Source organism: Miniopterus natalensis, chromosome 15 (genome assembly GCF_054644295.1).
Source record: "Miniopterus natalensis isolate mMinNat1 chromosome 15, mMinNat1.hap1, whole genome shotgun sequence".
Taxonomy (NCBI): Eukaryota; Metazoa; Chordata; class Mammalia; order Chiroptera; family Miniopteridae; genus Miniopterus; species Miniopterus natalensis.
This window is the reverse complement of record NC_142095.1, coordinates 20,104,237-20,124,829: the sequence shown is the minus strand read 5'-3', so window position 1 is coordinate 20,124,829 and position 20,593 is coordinate 20,104,237. Positions and strand designations below refer to the sequence as shown.

The 20,593-nt window shown below is 42.3% G+C and overlaps 1 protein-coding gene across 1 annotated transcript in view; it reads left to right on the top strand.

The window, feature by feature from the left end:
* PLCL2 (phospholipase C like 2) overlaps nt 1–20,593 on the top strand; it is a 141,867-nt gene that overhangs the window by 67,894 nt on the left and 53,380 nt on the right. Inside the window, exon 2 of the mRNA XM_016209275.2 lies at nt 16,608–19,094. Coding sequence (XP_016064761.2) covers nt 16,608–19,094 — 2,487 coding nt within the window. The remainder of the gene's footprint in view (nt 1–16,607; nt 19,095–20,593) is intronic.

Sequence of the window (20,593 nt, the reverse complement as noted above, 5' to 3'; positions counted from 1 at the left end):
GTTTTAGTTAAATGAAGAGTTTTCACTGGAGGTAGAAAGGCTACTGCTGTGGCCGTGGAGCTTTCCTTCTGCACCTCAGTTCTCCCTCCCCCAGCAGGTTTAACAGGAGGGCCAGATACATCAAGATACCTTTTCCTTTTAACCTGTTTGGTCAAAGTTGTGTTCAGAATTAGAAAAAAACAACCCTGTCACGGTAAAAAAGAAAGCTGCTTTTTCCCCTCTAAGTAAGTGCCTTTAGTGCTGATTAACTTTTCCTGGAAGTTCATTTTAGTGAAGATACACCAGATATTTCGCAGTTTCATACAACTTGTGTTGAGGCTGACCATTTCCTCTCCTTGAGGGGAATGGATTGCCTCTTGAGTTGTGTGAAGAAGCTGTTGCTGACAATCAGTCTGGGTCATCTTTCAGTGAACAGGCAGCCTTGGTAGTCAAAAGGAACTTCACATTGATGATATCTGTACCACAGGATGAAAGGAGCTGCCGTCTTTCCCTGGGCTATGTCTGTATAGATGGTGTAATTCTGTGGCCTGCAGGAACTGCAAATTATTTTTAATTGGTTGGAGAAAGTTGATTTGTATCTACTAGGTGAAAGCTAACTTAATTTGCATTTGTTGAGTCTCTAAACTTCAAGTAAAATATACTTTTAGTAACAGAAAAAAAATTTATTTTTACAAATTAACTGGTTGCAATATTAGTTTTTCATTCCCTTACAAGTTATATCTGTGTCCTAGCATGCGTTACAGCTTCTTACATAATATCAGACATATGAGGACATTTAAATAGTATTTGATAATTCGTTGTGGTCATTTATTATGGAGATCCAAATAGGGACATTTCTTATTTCTCCCTCACTCGCCCACACCCTTTTTATTTTCTTTTGGAGGACAGTTAACCTTGCTTTTTCTTTTTATATAGTATGGCTTTTGGGGTAATATGAGGGTGAGTGAACATCGTGGAATATTTTAGCGATGATATCATTTGTAATTTTTTCAAGTATAAGACCCACAAAATGTTATTTCTTCCAAAAAATTTTATTGGCCTTGCTTACATTTATGAGTGTCAACCCTTCTTTTCAGCCATCATTCCCAGGTTCAATGATGAAATTTGCTCAGTGCTTGCTTTGGGCAAAGCACCACACTAGAAATGTCAGGGGGAGTTTGGAATTAAAGTATGACAAGTCCCTCCCCTTAAGGAGCTTGTCATCTAGACCTCTGCTCTCTGATACATTAGCCCTAGACCCCTGGAGTTATTGAGCACTGCAGTGTGGTTAATGGGAATTGACATGTGCTGTGCGTGTACACTCTGGCTGAATTTCAAAGACTTATTATAAGAAAAGAAGACAGAATACCTTAATAATTTTTATATTGATCACATGTTGGAATAATAGTATCTTGGGTTAAGTAAAATAAATTATTAAAGTTTATTTCATCTGTTTCTTTTTACATTTTTTGTGATGGCTTCTAGAAAATTTTAAATTATATATGAGACTGTTGTACTTTTTTTGCAGCACTGATTGTGTGCTTTCCTTCCAGTGCTATCATTAAGGGAAAGTACTCATCCTGAAGATAATTCAGTGTTTTCTCCATACATACTCATATTTATAACCACAACAAACAATAGCAAATTATAACAAGATAAGAAATCAGAGTATATGGTTTTTTATTAGCCCTTTAGTTGGCCCGTTATTATGTAAATACATAGCTAGATAGCACAGTTTTTTTCTTTCACAGTATGATTAAAAATAAAAAGATACTGAAACCTAGGTTCCCTGATGCTTAGAGTAGAAATAAAAGAAAGAAATGGGGCGCCGGGGAGAGCCATCCATGCGTAGTTGTGACTGCTTGAAGTACGTTAAGATGTTCAGGAAGCATATCTGAGATTGCCACTTGACTTGGAACAATGTAGGCCGAAGAGAAAGCTCTGATCAAAAACCTTTGTAGCCTGGCCAGGTGTGGCTTAGCAGCTGAACATCGACCAAGGATCCAGGAGATCTCGGTTCGATTCCTGGTCAGGGCACATGCCCGGGTTGTCAGCTTGATCCCCAGTGGGGGGCGTGCAGGAAGCCGCCCATCAATGACGCTCTCATCATTGATGTTTCTGTCTCTCCCTCTCCCTTCCTCTCTCTGAAATCAATAAAGACGTACTTTAAAAAAACCAAAAAAACCCTTGTAAAGTGCTCCTTATAGGAGAGAATGATGACGCTGATAATAACAATAGTGATAAGATCAACCACATTAACTAGATTTGACATCCATTGAGGGCATCAAGAACTTCAGTAGGCATTTCTCCACGATCTTGTTTCATACTCATAGCACCCCTAGGAAGATGCACCGTCATCATAGCCCAATAGTCTCAATAGAAACAGGCCAGGGTTAGTTACACGGGAAGTGGCGGTGCCGAGTCAGCCCCAGGCTGTGGCCATCAGATGGGCTGTGGAGGCCGCGGAGATTATAGGCCAACTGACTTCCCTTTTGTTATAAGAGAATAAAGTGTTGATAGCGCGAAACAAGCAGAAGGCAGCTTTGTGTAATCTTTAACCATTTTGATCTGTGAGATTAATTTGGGGGTTAATTTCAAGTGAACTCCCGTATGGCTGTCAGTAATCCCAGTGAATGAGACTTGAAGACCTGTAATGTAAGAGTCATAGTGCTTCACCCTCCACAGTGCTTTCACATTTGTTACCTTATTCTTGCTTTACCCGGCCCTTTAAAGTAATTAAGGGCAAGTAATTACTTTCCTCATTTTATAAAATTAGCAGCGGAGGCTTCAAGAGGTTTATTGACCTTCCCACGGCTGTACAACCAGCACCCGGGGATCTAGGAGAACGCAGCTCTGGCTGGCAGAGTGGGCCGACCAGGCAGTGGGGGGACCAGGCCAAGCCAGCTTCAGGATCTGGCTTTGCACTTAGCAGCTGTAACTTTGAGCACTGAATCACTCAGGGTCCAACCAAAAAAACAGTATTTTCCTTAAGATTAAATCTAGGGAATTGTTATAGGTGCTCAAAGAACCACAAGGCCAAATGGGACTGGTGAAGCCATCAGAGATTAGCAACAGCAGAAAACCATCCCTACCTGCACGGTGGAGAGACAGGGAACCCAGGGACCATGAGAACCTCAGAGGGGATGAACCTCTGCTAGCCAGTCCCCTGCAGAGAGAAGAGGAGGGAAAACCATCCAGATCCCCCCTTTGTCCTGCTCAACCTCCAGTCCTCTGTCAGAGCCTCACGGGCGTAACCCAGCAGGCCTCCAGTTGATTTGGGATTGGGGGAAATCTGCCACTAGGACTGGCGCTCTGGTCATGCAGAGTGGAGCAGGGTTGCAGGAGGAACCAAATCTGCCTGGGCGAATTAACCTCTGAAAGAGGAGTGATAGGTCCTGCCTAACAGAGTTGGGAATTAAAAGATAATGTTTATGAAGTGCCTGTGCCCAACAGTAGCTCAACAAAGACTAGCCCACCTCTCCTTTCCACAGCAACAATGCAATTAAGGTGGACAGGAGTTACCATATGTCTTGTATGACAAGCAAGAATTTATATCCTAATCATTTTTCTGAGCACTGTGAGCAATCGTGGGTTATTCTAGTCCCTTCCACACTCCATTCTCTTTATTCCTTTTTGGAATTTTTTCTTTCTCAATTCATAAAGAAAATCCATTACATTATTTAAATCAAGGACATTTCCCATATTGTCCTGGGGTCCTGGAGTCCTGGGGTCCTGGGGTCCTGGGGTCCTGGGGTCCTGGGGTCCTGGGGTCCTGGGGTCCTGGGCTACAAGAGCTAAGACTGCTCAGGGGGAGCTCATGCAGGCCATATTGACAGTTGGTTTTCCCATGTTCCTAGTCCTATCTTATTTTGAAAAGCCCTTGGTCTCAAGTTTTTGTCTTATTAAATTAAAAAATGTTCTACAGTAATGCTTTTAAAAGCACAACTAAATTACTTAAAAAACATTATAATTGGAATAAACATGGTTCAGCTAAAAGTTCAGCTCTTTTCAGAGGACAAAATGTGATTTCTGTGTTGCCATTATAATTTCCAGTAAACGCAAGTGAACTTTACATCATATTTAGGTTGGGAGAGGAGGGGAAATGCACAAAATCAGATTAAAAGACAAACTGTTTGCTGATCTAATTTTTAGATGCATTAAGTGCCATAAGCCACAAGCTCAACTCAGCAACCTTACAAAGGATTTCTGAATTTGGAGAGTTGAGTTTTGAGGTGACTGTGGGACAGAGAGTCCTGGACTGTCAATGGTGACACATAGGACAGTGATCATGTTGCATGTGTGTAATACATTTGTTGTTGTTTTAAATTTAAAATGAGAGCTACAATACACATGTGTATTTTGGGAGAGGGGGCATGATTTGATCTCCAGAAGAACTGCTCTATGGTTTGTTAAAATGGTCAGTTGTGGTAGCCCAGCCATCAGCTCCTTCACCCTGCCTCACATCTCACTCCCTTGCTTCAGCTCCAAGATCTCAGGCTCTGCCTGAGTATCCCCTTCTGACAACTGGATCTCCTCTGTGAAGGTCTCCTTGGCATTGCCTGCTCTCCACAGTGCTCACCCCACCCCTGTTAATCACATCCAGCAGATCACAGCCCCCACATGTGTCTTGCTTCTTTTTGTGAGCTGCTCAGGCATTGCGGGAAGATCAGACTGTGGGAGGGGCATGAGTTGAGAATGGGGAACCTGAATTGCAGTGTCCAAGGGTGAATGGTGAACCCAGGCCGATTTCTGCAGGGCTTCACCTCATGGGACTCGAGGAGAGCAGGATTCTGCACAGCCAAGCTGGTCATCTCATCGTGTTCCCAACAAGGTCCATGCAGATCAAATGGGACTGTAGCTGGGAGCTGGGCAAGAACTCAGCTCTAGCCAGGCAGGCTGGGGATTGGGCTAAGGGTCCATCCCAAAAAGGGGCAGATGGTGGAGAGAATTGTAGCAACCTCGGGAAATAAATGTGGAGTCGCTATAGGACTAGGCCACCAGTCCACTGGCTCAGGACAGCAAGACTATCTAGGCCTCTCAAACAAGTAGAGATGGGTTCCCAGCCTGGGTAGGATGGGACTCAGATTGGCCTCGGAGAGGCCTGCCTGTCTGCCAGTCAGCATGGGAACATCCCTGAAGCTGAGATTAGACTTTGGTTATACCTGAATCTCCAGCGGCTGGAATTTAGTAAGGGCTTTACACATTATAAATAAGGTTGCTTTCAAGTAGGGTGACCATATGTTTCAGTCTGCCCAGAAAAGTCCCTGTTGTTATGGCATATTTATTAATAATTTCCAACTTCATTCCCTGAAGTGTCCTTGTGTAGATGTCATTCCGCCTTGGGGGAATATAGTCTACCAGCTGGTAATGATTCCCACCATCCCTGTGGTCTGTGGGTGCTGGGGGCCTTGCGTCTTTCCCTTTCAGTTGGAGCCTTCTGTTGGGACACCACGCCATTCCCCAGTGCTCTCTCTCTGAAGGTCTCCTCCACAGGAAGCTTGGGCCTTAGCAAGTCAGTGCAGAGTTACACAAATGGGCTGAAGAGTCAGCTTCAGGTCTCTCAGAAATCCAAGCATCGTTAGAAGTGGTAGTGGGTAGAGAAGCCTGATTCTCGGAATAAGGACGGCATCCTGCATAGTAAGGGCTTTTGGTGATTAGTTTGCAAGTAGAATTTGCCCTTGTTTTTGCTCCTGATAACTTTAATGAAATAAAATGCAGTTTAATTAAATGTGTCATTTTAAGCTTACATTATAATACCTTTATATAAAACCTAAGCATGCCTTATAAATGCCTATAGCTCATTCTCACAGCAGTCTCCTGAAGCATATTAATAAAAAGCCCTTCTAGATCCAACTCTCAAAACGTAAGTGTACAGTATGCACTTCGTAGGATTGCCTGAGCCGCTTAGTTTCGTGTTCTCTACAGTTATTAATGGCGCATGCTGTTCTGTGTTATTTAAAACATAAGCCAGTTTAGGAAGCTGTGTTCAGAATGAGTTTTGTACCTGCTGCATGGATTTAATTGTACATTTGCTACTTGTACTTTCCTCCCAGTAGTTAGGTTTATAGCAGTGAGGGTTGGAAATGGTGACACAAGATTTCACTGAGGCAGTTAGATTGCTTTAGTCACTGGCAGCATAGACCATTTAAGATGCATTAATGATGAGATTGTGCTGGTTTTAAAACCTGCTTTTCGTTTCAGTTTGATGAACTAATTAATTTGGAAAGGACTTACGGTTTTAAAAGGGTATACGATGATTCAGGAAAATGGCAGACCTGGACCTTCCACAATCCAAATTGGCATTGCTGTATTTTGCAAATGCTCAAGATTAATCACTCGAGTCTTATGGATGCCTGCCATGTAGGCATTGGCATTTTTATTGATTTCTTAACCCAAGTGTGGGTTTTAATAAGAAAGCATGGGGCTTACTGTGGGCATGACATAAAGCGTGATTAAGTTGTTGCTGTAAGTCCAATAGCTACAAATATTGGGAAGGCATGTGTGCGCCACTTTAGGGAATGTTTATGTTAGAAAATCTTTTATTTATGTAGAACACCTCTAAGTAGGAAAGCAGAGGTTTTGGAATTGACTGTAATTTAAAAATTTTTCAATAATAATTTTGGATTGTAACAATATGTACTATAACATTTGGAGATAATTATAACCGTTCAAAAGTTATTTTTAAAGTATACAGGTTTCTCTCTGGTGTTAGAAATGGCCATGCTTCAAGTGGTAATCTTTGAGTTCATGCATTCATTGCAGGGGGGCGGTCAATAAACTGTATAACAGTTAAATGTGATAGTTCCTTTGGCTCAGTTTTATTAGACTGTTAAGGCAGAAACAAAATAAATACCTACATGAATGGGCTGGTGATTTTTAAAATTATAAAACAAATGAGACCATATTCATTTGTTGACCCTTCGGCAAAGGTGGTGAGTTATATTTGCACACACAGGAAAATGCACGTGATTATCAGTTTTGTACATATTTGTATTTCTGCTGCCTGTGGTACAGGAACCTGAATGCCCAAGGCTGCTGAGGCCTCCGGAGAGGCGCCGACTCCTCTCCCACGGGAGCTGGCGGCCTCCCCTGCAGTGCTGCCCGCAGGGCTCGCGTCCAGCCTCCTCTCGCCGGCCTCCCTCACCCTGCCCCACCGCAGGGGCTCCGTCCAACACTACAGGCTCTTTCCTGTCTCAGGTCTTTGCACGATTAGCCCTCCCTTCCCTTTCATTTTCCATCAGGATCCAGCTCAGAGTCCCTCGGTGGGGAAAGTCACCGATGCTCTCGACCCCGGCTCTTGTAAGGACTTTGCTCCTTCGCGGATGTGTTCTATTTCTCGTGCATCATTAATTTCCCACTTTTTACCAGGCAGATTCCTTCAGCATAGAAACCTGCTCTGATATCTCCCATATGAAGGAGCAAGGGGACACTCCATCTTCTCTCCCAGCTCCTTTCCCGCTCATGCTCCACAGCGCCCACTGCACAACTGTCTCCAGTCTTCACTTCCCTTCCCGCCTCCAGCTCACTCCAGGAGGCCTTTTCTGGCCCCTTTTTTACTACCCTGAAGCTGCTCTTGCCACAATCACCAAAGAACTCTGTGCTGTCGAATCTCAAACATACCTCACTAACTTAACATCAAAGAGATCGTTACAGAAGGAATAAAGGAACGAGAACATATGAGACGCATAGAAAAGAAAAAAGTTAAGTGGCAGATGTGAATTCCCTATATTAATAACAACGTTATGTGAATGGATTTGGTAATCCAATCAAAGACAAAGATTGGCAGGCGGGATTTAAAAAAACTTAAAAAAAGATCCAACTACATGCTGTCTACATTTTTGGTTCAAAGATACAAATAGGTTGGAACACAAAGATGGGAAAAGGTAGATCGTATGAACGGCAGCGTAAGAAAGCTGGCCAGGCTACACTAATATTAAGCATACTTCTTTCTTCTGAGCTGAGGTCTCAGAAGCGTTGTTGGCTACTCTGTTCGTATTTAAACAAACACTTTATTCTTGGCTGCTGTAACACCACAGCCTTCTGCAGTCACTGTCTCTGGCTTTAGCTTTCTTGCCTTTTGCTGGTCCTTCTTTTTCTACTCAACCTAAAATATTGGAATGCACCAGATTCAATCCTAGGCCATCTCCTCGTCCCTCTCTCCTTTACTACATAATCTCATGTGGTTACCAATGTGCTGTGTCTTCCAAATTTATATCTCTAGTCTTGACCTCTCTCCTGATTTCCCGATTCATATAGTAAACTGCCTACTTGACATCTCCACTTGGATATCTAGAGACATCTCAAACTTACCATGTCCAAAACAAAACTAGTGATTGCCACCCCCCAAAAACTATTCCTTAATCTCCCCCATCTAAATAAATGGCATGATTGTGCGCCTTGTAATCAAGCTAGAAACTTGGCATTTACCGTGGATTCCTCCATTTTTCTCATGATCTGCATCCAGTCCATAAGCAAATGTTGTCAGCTCTATCATTTAAATTATCTTGAAGCCATCCACCTCTGTCCACCTGTTGTCACCACCATGGTCCCAGCTACCATCATCTTATATCTGGGATTCTGTAGTTGTCTCTAAACTTCCTCCCTGCCTCCACTCTTACTCCATTCTAATCCACCTTCCACTTGGCACTGTTTTAAAAGGGTGAATTAGACCATAACACTCTCCTTCAAGGAGTTGCCGTTAGAATTAAGTCCAAACGATTTAAGATACCTTTAAGATTCTGCAAGAACTAGCCTCTGCCTCGCCCTGTGTGATTTCATCTCCTTCCTTCTCAGCAGCTAACTGTACTCGGGTCTCCTTTCAGTGCTGGAGTACTCAAGTTCACTTGAGCCTCAGGGCGTTTGCTCTTAATGCCAATCCTGCTCAAACTCTTCCTTTGTATTTCTCTGGTATCAGTTGTAATGTCTCCTCTTTGATTTCTGACTTTATTTGAGTCCTCTCTCCTTTTTTCTTGGTGATTCTAGATAAAGGTTTGTCTGTTTTGTTTATCTTTTCAAAGACTAGCTTTTAGTTTCACTTGATCTTTTTTCTATTGTCTTTTTAGTCTATTTCATTCATTTCTGCTCTGATCTTCTACTAATTTTGAGCTTAGTTTGTTCTTTTTCTAGTTCCTTGAAATGTAAAGTTAGGTTCTTTGTTTGAGATCTTTCTTGTTTCTTAATGTAGGCATTTCTTGCTATGAACTTCCTTCTGAAAACTGTTCCTGCTGCATCCCATAAGTTTTGGTATGTTGTGTTTACATTTTCATTTGTCTCAAGGTATTATTTTTTTATTTCTCTTTTGATGTCTTCTTTGACCCATTGGTTATTTAGTAGCATGTTGTTCAATCTCCACCACATTTGTGAATTTTCTAGTTTTCTTCTTGTTATTGATTTCTAGTTTCATACGATTGTGGTTGGAAAAGGTGGTTGGTACGACTTCACTCCTTTTAAATTTATTAGGACTTGTTTTGTGGCCTAACATATGCGCAATCCTAGAGAATGTTTCATGCACGCTTGAGAAGAATGTATTCTGTTGCTTTTCGATGTGATGTTTATGTATCTGTCAAATCCGTCTGGCCTAACGTGTCATTTAAGGCCAATGTTTCCTTATTGATTTTCTGGATAATGTATTCATTGATAGAAGTGGGGTATTAGAATCTCCCACTGTTGTTGTATTGCTTTCTGTTTCTCCCTTTAGGTTTGTTAGTATTTGCTTCATATATTTAGGTGCTCCTATGTTGAGTTCATCAATATTTACAAATGTTATATCCTCTAGTTGGATTGACCCCTTGTCACTCAGATTACCAGTTCATCAAAAGGGGTTACTGTTCTGACTGTTGCATTGGTCCAGCCAATGTAAGACATGGCTCATTCCCTCAAAAAGTTCACTTTCTACTTGAGGAGATAAGGCTAACCCACATAAAACAATTAGAGAACCGAATAAGACTATAATTAAGAGTTAAATTATATGGTAGAGACTATAAATACTATGTGAGTTTGGAGAAGAAACAACATTGAGGGCTGGACTAGTACAGGCTCATAAATGACTTGAAACTTAAAAGAATATTTTGTAGAAAGCTGAGTTTTCTTTTGTATGATTCATTATTTTGTTTATTTTGTGTGTGTGTGTGTTTGTTTTTATGATCTTTTTGTTCCCCCTACACACAAACACACACACACACATACACACACACACATACACACAGTAATTTCATATGCAAATATAAACCATTGGATTAAAAAGCCTCAGGATGAAGTTTTTTCCTCAACAAGATCATATACAAAGAAAATAATAAGATGTTGTGTAATAAATTGTTAGTGTAGCAATTTTCCCTTAAAAATTTTAATTTTAAAACAATTTTGGAAATTTAAAAATTTCCGATGGAAAGACCTACTGTGTCCTTCCTTCTGTGAGGTGGATGTGACCCAAGGCAGTGGCTTTGTCTAAGCACAGATCTCATGCAAGCTTGCTTTCTGAATCCCGACTACCCCTGAGCTGCCATAAATTTTCCTCAGTGCCAAGCAGTGGCAGATTTAAGGATTAAAAAATTAGAAAAATAAATTCTTCTTCCCAAACTGTCCTGAAATAGTGAAGAGCCAGTACAATTTGGGGCAGGGGGACTGTGATTGTGAACTTACTCTTAGAATTGATCATATTTATAGCTAAGAATTCACATTATGTGACTTTACCTGCATACCTTTTGAAATTCAGTTTGATTTACCAGACAGTTATTAACAATTAAATTTATGTAACCACATCCTGAAATAGCTCTGTGGTATAGGAAGTCAGCAGACTTTATAATGTGCTGGATAAGGAATTACCATACACACAGTTGAGAAACATGGACAGTTTTCACGCTAAAGCGGGCCACTTAAGTACCATTGTTATAGATCATTAATGAAAATTCATTAGCATCAGTATTTTCCCTGGGATGTGAAATAGCGCCAGGGTAGTTTATTGGAGCTCGGTGCTCACCATTACGTCTTTCATTACTAGAGAAAACCGATGAATTTTATGGCACTTTACATTGGACACAGATGTACATTATAGTTTTACAAATTTACTTTGAGTAAATATTGCAGTAGTAATGAAAGTGTTTCCCCATAAGAGTGTTGTCAGAAGGGTTTATTCATTCATTGTTCCTGAGCTCTGCCCTCAGCTTTCATCTGCGGGCCTGGGTCGGAAAGGCATCTCTTTCCACATCTCTTTCCTCCCCAGGTGCACTGCTTGCTAGTTAGTGCCAGGCTTCTGGTGGAGTCAAGTGCCATTCTTGGTCCTTCTGGCCTGGTTTCAATCTTAGGCTGCCCTATGCACCTGGGCCTCAGGGATGGGACCTTCTTAGCATCCCTGCCCTTCTCCCCAAGGCCGCCAACCTCTGCCTGTGTCTGTAGTGAGTTTGGGCAGGAGACAGCTTTCTGCCTCTCTCCTGGTGGTAGCAGAGATCTGCTCCTGTTGATGGGCTCTGGAATCCAGGAGGTCCTTCCACCCCTTGGGGCAGTAGATCTTTGCCTGACTGTAGAGGTAGATAGATTTTGCTTCTGCCCCTCCTGCCAGTATCCCCAGGAGAAAGAGGGCTTGCTGCCCTTGCCCTAGTGGCTTAGCTTTGGCTGCACATGAGAGGATAGTTGCGGAAGCAGGCAGAGAGTTTCACGCTGGCTTCAGTGGCAGCGTCACCTGCTGCATGCCTGCGCCCCAGAGGGGGGATCCCTTCTGTGCTCTGCCCCCCATCTTTCTCAGGAGCACCCATGGAGACGTACAAATGAGTACAAACTCTCCCTGGGGCACCCAGTTACTCTAAACTATCACACTTAACCCGGCTAGTCCACAATTGGCCTTTAGGAATTCCTTAAAATTTCAGCTGATTTTTTTCCTTATATACTTCCTCCCATGCTCTGCTAAGTATGAAATAGTCTGACTTGTCTCTTCTTAGAAGGGCTTGTCACTCTGGAATCAGTTCTCTTGGTTGCTTTGTGACCACAGTTCTCTGCTGGGTACAAGAAGAGCTATGATTTCTTAGATAGTGTGACCTTTTCTTAGACTGGGAGTGCTGTTTTCTTCTGGGTTTCTGCATCGTAAGCCATCGTCTGAACTGTACTTCCCCTGATTCGTGACTTGCAAGTCTTTCATAGGTCCCTATGCCATTAGCAGATGTGTGCCCTCCTAGACTATCTACCAAGCTTTTGGAATTCAGTAGAGGGCATCGTGGAAGAGGAGACCCACAAGGAGAGGCATCCACGGGGCCAATAAAGGGCCTTCCATGTGAGTGGAAAGCAGCACTTGACCATCCCTAGCTTTTCTTCAAGTTATTTTATTCTTTTTCAATTGATCAGATATTATAAAATGGCCTTCGAGTGACCAGTTTTGCTCCAGATTTTTTTCCCCTTTTTGCTCATCTTCAACAGCACATGAGAGTTTTTAAGAGGTGTGAGAAACCTTGCAAGGTAACCCTGATGTGCCAGGCATGACTTACTCCTTCAATTCAGAGCTAGTTATTGAGCTGAAGGAAGGTCAGGCCTCCCTGTGCTCCTTTAATGGGCCTCAAGTATTTCTGGGTTTTTGTTTTGTTTTGTGAAGGATAGAAATTTCTTTAACCCAGTGTTTCTCAAGTCTCTTTAATCTTACACCCCTTTCATTAAACATAAGATCTCATACTCTTCTTTGATGCTATTTATAAATCAAAGTAAATAACTAGACTCAAAACAAAGCCAGAGAAATGCTGCTTTGTTTTCACACCACATCCCCTTCCCCATTGTCATGACCCCCAGAATCACTGCCTGCACTCTTTCACTGTGTTTGCCAGTGCATTGAAGCTGGGTATTGACTCATCATTTTCTCATGACGTTTATGGAGGAATAATCATGCAGAAAATGGAAATAAGTCAGTTTTGAAATATAAGAGCAATGCAGTAGGACACAGGAGGTAATTCTCGCCCAGCAGGACCTCATCCCTCCATGTGTCCTGAGACAGGCTCCAGCTCTCAGATAGGTCTCCTTGGCTCCAGAATGAGCTGGGTCGATGGGATCAGTGCCACACACTTTGTTGCCAGAAGAAGAAATGAGGCTTATCTATTGGTTACCTCTCTTTAGGATGAGAATTTCTGAAATTGCTACTACCTCTTAACTATCCCAGATGGTAGTTTTAGTGGCCAAAAGGTAGTGACAAGCTTCTATTAAACAAAGTAGACAGTCTTGTTAGAAATATGTTTCTCCATAAAGCTCAATATGGCTATTTCCATTTCTAATGTTAAATACAAGTCCTGTAAAATGTTAATTCTTCTTGAATTTGCTGTGGTTAGTTTGCTTAGCCTTTTTCTAGCTCATTGGTTTCTTAAAATCACTCCTGGTACAAAATCATTATTCTGTAAATAAGTGTTGGTTAAATGTTTAAATGGATCTTTAAGCTTCTTTCCAGTTCAAAATTTTATGATTATCTTGATCTAGAATTCAAAACGTTAGGGTTGATACGTAGGTGGGTTCTTTCAGAAGCTGGTTTTCTTCCATACTGGACCTTCGCTTCATGTTCTTTCTCTTGATGGTAGTAAGTGCTGATAGAGTAGCAAAAATGCACCCGTGGACCAAGTTTACATTCTGCTGTTTTCACCACTGAGAAGCTTTAGGTGACAAGTACTTATAGTATAAGAGCCAGCTCTGAAACTATTTCTGTAAGTATTTGGAGGCACCTCCATCTCAGCAGAAACTTGGTTGTTTTCCCCCCTCTGGTTTTAGGTGATTAATGTATATAAGTTATATGCATTTAGTTTTCTTTTAGTTAAACTAAATGTACAGCACATAGAGTCGGGATCATTTTTCATCATTAAATTTAAACTAACATTAAGAGACAGCATAGAAAATAGATTCCAGCTTTGGTACTGACCAGCTACTCAGCCCATGTAAGTACTTGATCACTGCTGGGCAAAAAAGTGAAAGCCAGGGAGGTGAACAGGAGTGGGATACGGATTCTGGGAGTCAGGCACGTTGAGGGCCTGGACCTCCTGCTATTGCACCTCACTCTCCTTCCTTCCCACACCACTGCTCTGCCCTCCCCTTCCTTTCCTCTTGGCAGCAGAGGACCAGCTCCCTTTTACATCCACCTGTTGCTTCCAGCCAGTGATTCCGGTCCAGCCAGTGATGAGTTCTTTCTCGTCTCTAAGCAAGCACACTCCTCCATCAGTGTTTCCGAATAGCTTTATCTGCTAGCGAGCAAAGAGAAACAAACCTCTTCATTCAGGCCTCAGTGTGCTGTGGAGACGACAGGATGGTTCTAGGCAACAGCAGACAGAAGGGGAAGAAGAGACAGGAAGTGTCTGGTAAGGACAGTCCCTGCTGTCATTACAGCAGCCTGCGCTAGGGTGACCGGCATGTCCCTGTGTCTGCAGTCGATGGTCTGAAGTCACCGATCATTGACTGGGCTGCCTTGTGAAGAGCAAAGCAATGTTTTTAAAGCTACACGTGTGGTGTTTAAGCTGTTGACTGCCCCACAGCTGGGGGGTATGACCGTGTATGTATGTTATTAACCTGATCTGCAGTTTGGCTTTTTCCTCTTAACAAAGAGACCTATGAATTTAGAATATATCATTCATAATAAATTAGAAAGTGGCAGTAGAGTTTTGGTCAATATGTTCAAAATGACAGAATGAAAGATTACAATGTTGAAAAATGCAATCTATATTTTTCGTGGATAAATGGATAAGCACCTCTATTTATCTTTGTGACTTATTTTTACTAGCGGCACCTTTGGGGTATAATTTATAAAGATTATAAAATTTACCTAATTAGTATGTTGTCTTTATTAAAGGTAAGTGTTTTGTTTTTTAAAGATAAAGGCAGCCTTCATTCTGAAAAATAGGAAATTTATGTTTGTTTCATGCCCTTATGCCCTGCTGGTTACAAATTTTATTCTAACTTACTTGAATAGATAGAGTAAAATCTGCACATTTAGGGATTTGGAGCAACTATAATACAATATATCTTATGGATACAATTACCACAGTTTTTATGTCTTTTGCACTTTATTGTTCTGAGGATATAGTTGTAAAGAAATACTCCGCCTTGTGGCTTTTATGTTTTATCTTGGCATTAAATCATAAAAGCCTCTATGGTTCATTTTGAAACTTTAAGGGAAATGATATCCATATGATATAAAGTTTAAGTTTAATTACCTTCTGCAGATTGCTTTTGGAGTATAGGTAGTCAGAAAGTGAAAGTGGTTTTAAATTTGAGACAGAGAGAATAGCATAATTGCTTTTTAGAGGTTTTATTCAAAATAAATTCTCTCCAGAGCAGAAAACTTAGAATTGCCTTTGTATAACATTTTTCATGTTCTTTTCCTTGTTGCCACGAAAGTTATGTAATCCCAACCTCTATCTCGCTTTCATATTTATGAATATAATGAACTACTGAACATTTATCACAAATTTATTTCACCTCCTGTTTCATTTTTCAATTATTTTTTAAATAATAAAGGCATCTGCCCATGAAAGGACTTAAATCCACGCATAGATGTGGTGTCAGCTCCTTAAGGTGGGCACCTCTTCCATTATGTAGGAGAGCTGAGGACGGTGTTACTGATGGTGTGAACTTCTTTAGAAATAGATGCTGCCTGGGATTTTTTACTTGGTAGTGTTGATAATCTGTTAATATTGGAAGTACTTAGGTGACACGTTCTGAGCATTAGCCTGGTGCGTGGTAATCGGCTTTAATAAATCAACTCTGGAATTTTAGAAGCACCTCCCGCTGTACTTGTAATCAAGGCCTCCCACCCAGACTTAACACAACTGCAGCACTAAAACTGTATCTACCTGAAATATTTAGGATCAGGAATAATCTAATGTGAAACTCAGAAGGTTCAGGAATTTCTGCTCGAATTCCAATATCTACTTATTTATTACATGTTTCGTACTGACCTGGTGGTTTTGGTCATTTGGTCTGTGTAGTTTCCAGAAATAGCCTAGACATCTTCGTGAGTCAAAGTGGTTAGGAAGTGGTTTTCAAACTCTAGTGTACATCCCCATCACCTAGAGTGTTGCCTAAAATGAAAATTCCTGGGTACCGTCCCCTAGAGATCTAGTACCATGTAGGAATCTGCATTTTATTCAGGTAATGCAGGTGATTCTGAGGCAAGTGGTCTAGTGACAACCCTTTGAGGAAACACTCAAAGGAAATATATGTACAAGCAGGGCCTGCTTCATGGATGTATGACCTGTGCAACTGTATAGGCTCCCCCCCTGGCTTGGAAGGGCCATGCATGTGCCTTAATGCTCCCTATCATGTTCTTGAAATTGTTCATAATTTTTGAACAGGGAGTCTTGCATTTTTATTTTTCCCCGAGGCCTACAAATTATGTAGCCAGCTCTCTAGACAAGACTTTATTGGGTGTTACTGAAATTGTGTTTCTTTGTGCCCGTGGATTGCAATTATTCAATAATGATTTATTTCCTGTTATGTTAGGCTGAAACGCCAAGACCACTTCTAAGCTTTAAAAGTCAATGAGTATCATTTGTCATAGGACATAGGATAGGAAATCCTAATAGTATGACTTTTTTTCTCAAGGATGTTAAATATTTATTCCTAGTCTTGAACATAGAAACCTATGTTTATGTCATTCTAATGCACTATTTTTTTCTTCCTAGGATGGCACAAAACAGAAAAGGGAACGGAAAAAGACAGTCTCGTTCAGTAGTATGCCAACAGAGAAGAAGATCAGCAGTGCGAGTGATTGCATCAATTCAATGGTTGAGGGCTCAGAACTCAAAAAGGTTCGCTCCAACTCTAGAATTTACCATCGGTATTTTTTACTGGATGCCGACATGCAGAGCCTGAGGTGGGAACCATCGAAGAAGGATTCTGAGAAGGCCAAGATTGATATTAAATCCATCAAGGAAGTGAGAACGGGTAAAAACACAGACATATTCCGCAGCAATGGCATTTCTGACCAGATATCTGAAGATTGTGCATTTTCTGTCATATATGGAGAGAATTATGAATCACTTGATTTGGTTGCCAACTCTGCAGATGTTGCAAACATCTGGGTTACGGGACTGCGGTACCTGATTTCTTATGGAAAACACACACTTGATATGTTAGAAAGTAGCCAAGACAACATGAGGACTTCCTGGGTTTCACAAATGTTTAGTGAAATTGATGTAGATAACCTTGGACACATAACTCTGTGTAATGCGGTGCAGTGTATCAGGAACCTCAATCCTGGCTTAAAAACCAGCAAAATAGAGCTAAAGTTCAAAGAGTTGCACAAATCCAAGGACACAGCTGGTACTGAGGTCACAAAGGAAGAATTTGTTGAGGTTTTCCATGAGCTTTGTACTAGACCCGAAATCTATTTCCTTTTAGTTCAGTTTTCAAGCAATAAAGAATTCCTTGATACCAAGGACCTCATGATGTTTCTTGAGGCAGAGCAGGGTGTGGCACACATAAACGAGGAGATAAGCCTTGAAATTATTCACAAATATGAGCCATCCAAAGAGGGCCAGGAGAAGGGCTGGCTCTCCATAGACGGGTTCACTAATTACCTTATGTCACCGGACTGTTATATATTTGATCCGGAACATAAGAAGGTCTGTCAGGATATGAAGCAACCTTTGTCTCATTACTTTATAAACTCATCTCATAATACATACTTAATAGAGGATCAGTTCCGAGGTCCCTCTGATATCACAGGATACATTCGTGCTCTTAAAATGGGTTGCCGGAGTGTTGAATTGGATGTGTGGGATGGGCCAGACAACGAACCTGTCATTTACACGGGCCACACCATGACCTCTCAGATAGTCTTCCGCAGCGTCATTGACATTATTAACAAGTATGCATTCTTTGCTTCAGAGTATCCACTGATCTTATGTTTAGAAAACCACTGTTCCATTAAACAACAGAAGGTGATGGTTCAGCACATGAAGAAAATTTTAGGAGACAAGCTCTACACAACATCCCCCAATGTTGAGGAAACATACCTACCATCCCCAGATGTCCTCAAAGGGAAGATACTAATCAAAGCCAAGAAGCTGTCGTCCAGCTGCCCCGGAGTAGAAGGGGATGTTACTGATGAAGACGAGGGAGCGGAAATGTCTCAGAGGATGGGAAAGGACAACGTGGAGCAGCCCAACCCTGCGCCCGCGAAGAGATTTCAGCTCTGCAAAGAGCTGTCCGAACTCGTAAGCATCTGTAAGTCAGTCCAGTTCAAAGAATTTCAGGTGTCCTTTCAGGCTCAGAAGTACTGGGAGGTCTGTTCCTTTAACGAAGTGCTCGCCAGCAAGTACGCCAATGAGAACCCGGGGGACTTCGTCAATTACAACAAGCGCTTCCTTGCCCGGGTTTTCCCCAGCCCGATGAGGATTGACTCCAGCAACATGAACCCTCAGGACTTCTGGAAATGTGGTTGTCAGATCGTAGCCATGAACTTTCAGACGCCAGGGCTGATGATGGACCTGAACATCGGCTGGTTCAGGCAGAACGGGAACTGCGGCTACGTCCTTCGGCCGGCCATCATGAGGGAGGAGATCTCTTTCTTCAGCGCCAACACAAAAGACTCCGTCCCAGGGGTCTCGCCTCAGCTCCTGCACATCAAAATCATCAGCGGGCAGAACTTTCCCAAACCCAAAGGCTCGGGTGCCAAAGGCGACGTGGTGGATCCTTACGTCTACGTGGAGATCCACGGAATCCCTGCTGACTGTGCAGAACAAAGGACGAAAACCGTGCACCAGAACGGGGATGCTCCCATCTTTGACGAAAGCTTTGAATTTCAGATCAACCTCCCGGAACTGGCCATGGTGCGCTTTGTAGTACTAGACGATGACTACATTGGGGATGAATTCATCGGCCAGTACACGATTCCCTTTGAATGTTTACAGACGGGCTACCGCCACGTCCCCCTGCAGTCCCTGACCGGAGAGGTCCTAGCACACGCCTCTCTGTTTGTCCACGTGGCTATTACTAACCGAAGAGGAGGAGGGAAACCTCACAAAAGGGGCCTTTCCGTGAGGAAAGGGAAGAAATCCAGGGAATATGCATCTCTGAGAACACTGTGGATTAAACCCGTAGATGAGGTGTTCAAGAACGCCCAGCCCCCTATACGGGATGCCACAGACCTGAGAGAGAACATGCAGGTACGTCCTTGTGTTTCAGAATTTGCTCAGTGCTTTTCCCTCTTAGTGCATGGGCGGAGTTCGTTAATATACTAGAGGGTGGTTGTTTTTTTACAGCAGCGTATTTGATTTTAAATTATTTGTAAATTCCAGTTGGTTATTAGAATGTTTACCACCGGTCTCACTTTTTCATCATTTAGATTTCCAAAACCGTAGTTGGTGTTGGGAATATAGATAACATATTCAAATAAACCAGTCTCATTGCTGTCTCACACACCCTATTTCAGTCCCTTTTAATTAATGCTTCACGGTACTCCATTTTCTCTAGTAGTGTACATGGAGTCTCTGGTTTTTCTGAATATTCTTTAGCTTGGGCACAAACTGATGACCTATCAAAATAAAAGGGACATGTTCCAGTCCTTTTTTATGGAGCTGTTCTGGGCAAATAGCAATGTGTAGCAATAAGCCAGTGTGTTTGCATTTTGAGCCACCTCTTGATTTTAGAGGACAGCTATTTATTTGTTTAAGTGAAAGACGTGTGGTGTGTGTCTCTATTAGAAGTCTAATGATGACCACTGAACTATACAATAGCTAAAAGCAATCAGTTAGGGATGATGTACGTAATTAAGGGTTGTCCACATGTCTAGCAGTATACAAGAGCCTGTGAGTGACAGAGGAGTGAGCAGCAAGGGCCTCCTCACAGGGACACCAGCCCTAACCCATCCCAGGGTGCGAAGTGCCTCGTGCGTGACAGCTGCTCAGCGTGTGTTTATTAAGTGAATATATATATATTATATTAGCTGATTATGTGTGTGTGTGTACAGGACGGGGCAAAAGTAGGTTTACAGTTGCTCGTATGAAAAATAATACAATAATTAATAAATAATAATACAAGAAGAAGCTTGTTTCGAGTACTCACAGCTGTAAACCTACTGTTGCCCCTCCCTGTATATAACTGTTATAAGAAGAACGCTACCAGCAAGTGAAATCTGACTCAGAAAATTCAATGTATTTCACCCCTTTATCAATTCTGTGGGTGTCTCGTTAATGAAAAGACCTTCCCTCAACGGAGAAATCTTATTCTTGTTCTTTCAAAGTAAAAGCATACCAGAGACGTGAAGGGCTTTTCCCTGTTTCTGAGGGTAAGAATGGCTTGGTAAACCCTGAGCTCTGAGCAAGCCACATGGTCCCCTGCCCCGTGGCTGCTGTGGTGCATTGACACAGAAGTCCCTCGAGGACCTGGCAGAGCTTGGCGTCATCCTTCCAGAAATGTGTGCCTGCTCCGGACCGACAGAGCAGCTGGCGGTGATGTTCAGTGAGCACCGTGCGCCGTGAGGATGCAGCGGTGAACACACAGATGACTGTAGCTGGGGCACGGACCACAGGCAGGGGAACAAACGGCAACGGCAGGCACAAGCAAGTGCTGTGAAGGCAGCAAACGGGCGGGTGGGAGTGGTGGGGAGACTCCATGATCCGACAGTATGATTTATTGCTGTGCGCAGCCAGAACTGAAGTGCGTT